Source organism: Falco naumanni, unplaced genomic scaffold, assembly GCF_017639655.2.
Source record: "Falco naumanni isolate bFalNau1 unplaced genomic scaffold, bFalNau1.pat scaffold_52_arrow_pat_ctg1, whole genome shotgun sequence".
Classification (NCBI taxonomy): domain Eukaryota; kingdom Metazoa; phylum Chordata; class Aves; order Falconiformes; family Falconidae; genus Falco; species Falco naumanni.
Genome location: NW_024427553.1, coordinates 57,462 through 63,461, shown reverse-complemented (window position 1 = coordinate 63,461; position 6,000 = coordinate 57,462). Strand labels below are relative to the sequence as shown.

Here is a 6,000-nt window from a genome sequence, read left to right as displayed (position 1 = left end):
AGAACATCTTTCTCAGCAGGTGTCCTGAGCCCCCCAGGAAGTGTTTGCTCTTCTCTGTTTGCAGATCTCTTCTCATTTATCAGGCCAGCCTGGTCACTCATCACCTCCTGATGTTAATGCTGGGAGATAGGGCCACTGAGTGCAAGAGTGGCAAAGCTGTCATGCTCCAGCTGGGCAAAAGTGGAGCCTCACTCAGTAAATATTGACACGTCTGCAAGCAAACAGAAGGCAGCTTTCAGCAAGCAGCTCTCTGGCTCCCTGAGCTGATGCTGGACCAGAGACACTTGGTGCTCTGTGGTTATGAGCTGCTGTTTACAGAGGGCAGGATACAGGAATGGATCTCCAGCAGCTGTGATGACAGTGGCAAATTGATGGGCTCACAGGAGCCACCAGCTGCGTGCCCGCTGCCCACCTGCAACACAAGAAGTGGCTGCAACCACTTCAGCCCGTGGAAAAACAAGCTGTCTTTTTCATTCCCCAGCAGCTTCCAGATGGGATTTCTTCAAGAGGATATTCAGGACAATCTCCATTGAAAATAGATAGGATAGCACAAACCAGATTTTTGTTCCAAGTCTTTAGTTCTCTGGTTTTCCTGTTCCAAAACAATGTCCTTAGCATTTAGGTGGTTATTGCACCTCCTGTAAGTTGTTAGATTTAGGCAAGTCACAGATGCAAGTGAGTATAAACATAGAGATAATCTGATTGAGTCCTTCTTATGGGTCCATGGAATTGAGTAGCCAGTCATTAGCAGCATCAGTTCTTACAGAAATCCCAAAGTTTAGTTCTTATACCTTATTAAAACTAACTTGCATCCTAAAATGGGAGATCTATGCCCCTTTCAGACTATTGCCTGTTAGCTAAGTGACCACATTCCCTACACAGGTGGAGTAGAGTTCTTATGCAAAGAGATGGGATTGCAAGCGAGGGCTCATGACGGATTGGGTTCACTTCCTGGCTCACCCTTCCTATGACTTTGGGCAGGTTATTTGATCTCTTAATGCTCTAGTTCCTATCCATGAAAAGGAGGTGATAATGCTTTCCAGCTCTTTCTTTCATCTACTTAGACTGAAAGGGACTTTGCTTTTTCTGTGCTTCAGTGTTTTCTGTTTGTATTATTCCTAGAACAGTTAGATTCTGATCCGCTGCAGAAGTTCCCCGGTACTGCAGTAAATGCAAGTAATTATCTGTTCTCATTTAGAGCCTGTGGGCACCATCAACAGCCAATAAACAAGAGGATGACTCAGGTCCTTAACTGACACTGTGTGGGTCTTAGATAGAGAACTAAGGAGTGGGACAGTAATTTCAGCAGTAGATCCCAGGAGTCACCATGCCGTTAGTCCCTAGTCCCTTTCGCTTCCTTTTCTGAATGTCCAAGCTGTTTCTTTACATTTGTTTTCCACTCTCTGGTTTGTTTCTACTACCTGCCTCTCACTTGCAGAGTGAAGACAACAGTTAATCTCCATTTCCTTTCCCCTGCATGAAATAAACACTAAGTAATGTGTGTGCTTTGGAGACAGGGCAGATCCCTGCCATGAAGGACATCTCTCTTCTTCCTTACTCTCTATTGCCATTTTTCATTTCTAAATCAGACTGACAGTTTCTTAGAGCAGGGACATTGTCTGTGTCAGGGAGTAAGCACAGCATGCCTAACGCACTGCAGTATGCTTGACAGGCCGTTGGTGTAGACCGTGCTAGGAAGGGTTTCTTATGTATTAATTTCCTAGAGTAAATCAGTCACTGGAAGTTTTCTGTCAGACAGCTCCTTTGCTGAACCAGGTGTTGGGTGATGACAGGTACCAGAAGTGTGAAAGAGGATGGCGGAACTGCAGCCTAGGGACAGTGGAAGAGCGACCAAGGATTTGGTTGGTGCAAGACCAAATGTCTCTGCTACAACTACAGCCCAAGCGCCATGCAGGGCCAGAAAGCACCTAGGCACTGCTTCAACAGCACTGGTCATCTGATCCAAACCTCAGCTTGTACAAAGCAACGGTTGGATAGTAAATCGTTTCAGCTGTTCCTCCCCTTCGGCCATCCCTGCTCTGTGGGGCCTCTGCAAAGCCCCATAAGGAAACCCACAGCTCCGGGATGGGGTCAGCTCTTTTGTCAAGATCACTGGAGATCATGCCAAAGCCAGTGCCAAAACTGCGGTGGGCCTCCAGCACTGGCAAGTCTACCAGTACAAATGAATTACAGGGAATGAACGTAACAAGACACGTCGATGGAGATCCAGGGGAGGGACAGAGAGAGGGGAGGGAAACATGGCAAAGGATGAAAAGAAAAAGAAGGGACATAGCAGACACAAAATGGACCTAAGGGTAAATGAGAAAGGCAAACTAGTGATACCTTTTGTTAAATATTCATTGAATAATGGTTTGCACAATTACAGCCAGAAGCAACATTAACAGCAGGCAGCGAAACTTCACTGTGCTGGCAAGCTGCATTCCTCTTCCAGAAGTCACTCATTCCGACCACTGCAACACTATCAGTGTAGGGCTGTCAGTACATGCGATGCCGGAAATTTTCTCAGGCAAGTTTTTCCTACAAACTCCTTCCAGTATAAGAACATACAGGTGGAGAAACTACACTGTATGTCACCTATGCATGGAAGACAAAATGAAGAATCCTGTTATTTGTGGCTGGTCTCCCCACTCAATGCTGGGAAAAGCTGGATTGGACTGCACCTCTGCCTTCCATGCTTAGAAGAGCATGAGCAGTAAATAATTTATCTGGAAGCTTTTTCTGGCACGGACAGATGTGTATAGACACAGAAAGGAAACACTGCTTGTTAGAAGGTCGGCATATATTGGTTATGAGCACAGGAATGTTCTCACAGGAAACACTGAAGGCTGTGCAGAAGTAAACATACCTCCAGTGTGGAGTGGCACGGTGACCCAGCTGAGACCCTCTCTGGGGACTAGATTCCCAGGGATGATGCACAAGGCCCTTGGGGTATTTACACAGCCTGTTCTCTAAAAACCAGCTGCCACTCAGAACAGTTTATCTTCTTTTCCTGATTATTCAGTCTGTGTTCTCTTTGCTCCTCCTGGCTGCTTTTCCTCCAGTTCCTGGAACTGTGAGGAGCACAGAGGAGCCTCTATAGCACCTGTGTGTGCATGCCAGGCACAGCAGCTGCCGCATCCCCCGATGCTCAGTGCAGCCTGTCCACCACACACATTTCCACACCACTGGGCAACAGGCTACTTCCAGATCCTTCCCATGCAGGTTTGTTCCTAAGACCAGAAACTTTGTATTTTCCTTGAGCATGAAAACTCTGTTCTTAGCCCTAGGCACCTCTGCATTTTGTGTTTCATTAGATCAAGAGGGCTACCCAAAAAGATCCACCTTCTTGCTGCCAAAATTAGGAGAGACAGTTCCAGCTTGTGACAAGCCTGGACGAACTCCAGTAGAGGCAGAGGGAATAAAAAGAGCGAGGGCCTCACTGGATTCCTGCATTTAGGTCCTGCAAAAGGCTCCAAATTCCAAGAGCCTTTCAACAGAAACAGCATTTAAAGTGGACACAGTTCTAGTGCTTCTACAGAGGGTCAAAGCCCTTCTTTGTCTCTGCTGGCAAAGGCTTGTGTGTCCATATCTGCTAGATCTCCCTGCAGGGACACAAAAGATGCTCAGATACTTGTTGTGGTCTCCACTTGGGCTGGAGGAGCCCTGACTTCCACAGGATTTCCAAACACACAAAGATTAAGCAGGCCAGGCTAAACGGCTGGCATCTCTTCAAATTTTGCTTACTTCTTGCAACAGCAAGGCTCAGAGGGGTGCATTATTCTTTGTGGAACAAAGAGGGTACTATCTACCAAGCTTTTGCTGTATAAAATCAGTTCAGTTCAGTGAAATTCACGTTTGCTGCTTGCATGCTCCCTACTTCCACAGGCTTGCTGTCTCAACTGCCTTCATTAGTCCCATTATTTTTTGACCCAACTGCTGTAACAATAAAAAAATCAACATGAATTGGCCACAGAACACAATTCACATCTGTTTCTGGAACCCAGCACCTAAAAGGGAGATAGATTTCTTTATCCACCCAGGCCTTCTCTAGAGTCATAAGAAAAATGCACAGAAAGAATCCTTATAAAATATGATCTTCAAAAAGAGAAGTACTTATTAAATGTGCAAACAAAAGCTTCCCTTGCTACTTTCAAGTTCTATTAGCATTGAATATCTCCATTTAAGAACAGTGGAGGAGAGGAGAAATGATAATGTTACGATTCACGAGTTGTTCATAGCACCCAAGGATGTGCTGTTTAAACAGAAAAAAGATTTCTTGCGTGCTGCCTTCTGCCGAACCAGTTCTTACAGGGTAGGAATGTGTGCCTTGATGTTCTTACTACTGAGGGACCAGGGGGGCTGCCTTGGTGGGTACGAAGTCTACGGATGTTTACAAGGTAGGATTTCTACAGCATACAAGGGAGCTAGTCATCAGCCAAGGTTACTTCTGGCTTAAGCAATCAGTTCAATGGACTTTAGCACAGTTATAGAACTGTAACCTGAAGTCCTCTGGGAGTTTGAACCATGCTGTTGTGCTCTCACAACAAGTAATTTGTGAGGCATCTCTCCCCTTAGGAGTCCGTATTAGTCAGTAACGTGAAGCAGCTGTGAGCTCTCTGTGGGAGAGAGGTACTCCCAATGGCCAGAACCTAGGTCATACTCTCATCAACTCCCATGATGTTATCTCACAGCTTTTCAACAAAGCATGTAGCCACCTCTTGACCACTTTAACTTTCTCATCAAGTTCATATTGTAGATTTATAATTTTGTTTCTCCACACAAAACATCCAGCATCATACCCAACTTTACCACAACTCTTTTACTGCCATTTCTGCTACTGCCGTCCCATTGGCTCCTCATTTGCACTCCACAGATGAAATCCTGTTCCAGCAAAATCAATGAAAGCTTTGCTACTGACTTCTGCCAGACCTAGCTTTCAACTGGTAGCCTCTGGCTGTCACAAAACCTGTATCTTAACCCAGATACTGTTTCTGATTTCAGATATTTTCACAGCACAATTCTTCTAACCATTCAGCAATACACACATCTAACAGCCCACTTGAGCTCCTATTTCTGCTTACATCAAGTAGATAATGTTTTGAAATAGGCTGCAGCTTTCACCTACCCTCAGCCAAGTTCATACAGCTGTGGCCCATCAGTTCAAAGATAAATGAACTCAAGCTGCCAAGATGTGATTCTGGGTTAACAGGGGCAAAAATAAAGCTATGGCCAAATGAGAAGGAAACATTAAGTTGTTTCGTATTTTGAAACTGATTAGGCATTTGTACAGAGAGACCCACTTAAGTCCTAGAACTAGGCATCCAGATCAGTCAGTACTGGCCCAAACAGCTCTCTCTCTCTCCCAAAATAATTACACCTTAACTCATCCCTGCTGGTAGTGTAAAAGTAGCTGTAAAACAAATGGTGCTTGAAGTTGCCTCGTGGTGGTTCTCTGGGAAAGGAAATTTGGTTCACAAGCACCACCGTAGCCCAAGTCTGCATGTCCCAGGTGCTCAGAAGTTGGCAACAGCCCATCCCACAGCGATTCTACTGTGCCAGGCCAAGCTTTGCAATGTGTTGTTATTAGTCTGAGGTGAACCGTAAGACACACTATGGCTGTCTAAACCAGTAGTCCACCACAACACCCACTCCCCTGCCCTCAGTCCCAGTTTTCTTTTGAATGGAAAGCTGGAAGCATGGCAGGGAAGAGAAGGCAGACCATTACACATCCAGGCTGCATCCTGTCAAGCAACCAGGATGTGACTGCAGTGCGCATCTGGGCCTCTGAGCTGGAAAACGGTCCCACGACTCACAGTCCCGGTGTGCCTCTGTGCCTCAAAGGTTGCTGTGAGCATGGAATTGCCCTGTGGCTGGCTATAAAGCCCGAACAGCTGACTGTGTGAGACCCACCCCATTTTCCATTGGCACAGTGCTGTGCTGCTGCATTGACAAACTCACGGTGGGGGCTTGGGCATGTGATTTCTCCTATTGTTGTTGAGG

The 6,000-nt window shown here is 46.0% G+C and overlaps 1 protein-coding gene across 1 annotated transcript in view; it reads left to right on the top strand.

The window, feature by feature from the left end:
- The first annotated feature begins 1,327 nt into the window (after window positions 1-1,327).
- LOC121082264 (radial spoke head protein 9 homolog) overlaps window positions 1,328-6,000 on the top strand; it is a 28,320-nt gene continuing 23,647 nt past the window's right edge. Inside the window, exons 1-2 of the mRNA XM_040581612.1 lie at window positions 1,328-1,332; window positions 3,223-3,247. Coding sequence (XP_040437546.1) covers window positions 1,328-1,332; window positions 3,223-3,247 — 30 coding nt within the window. The remainder of the gene's footprint in view (window positions 1,333-3,222; window positions 3,248-6,000) is intronic.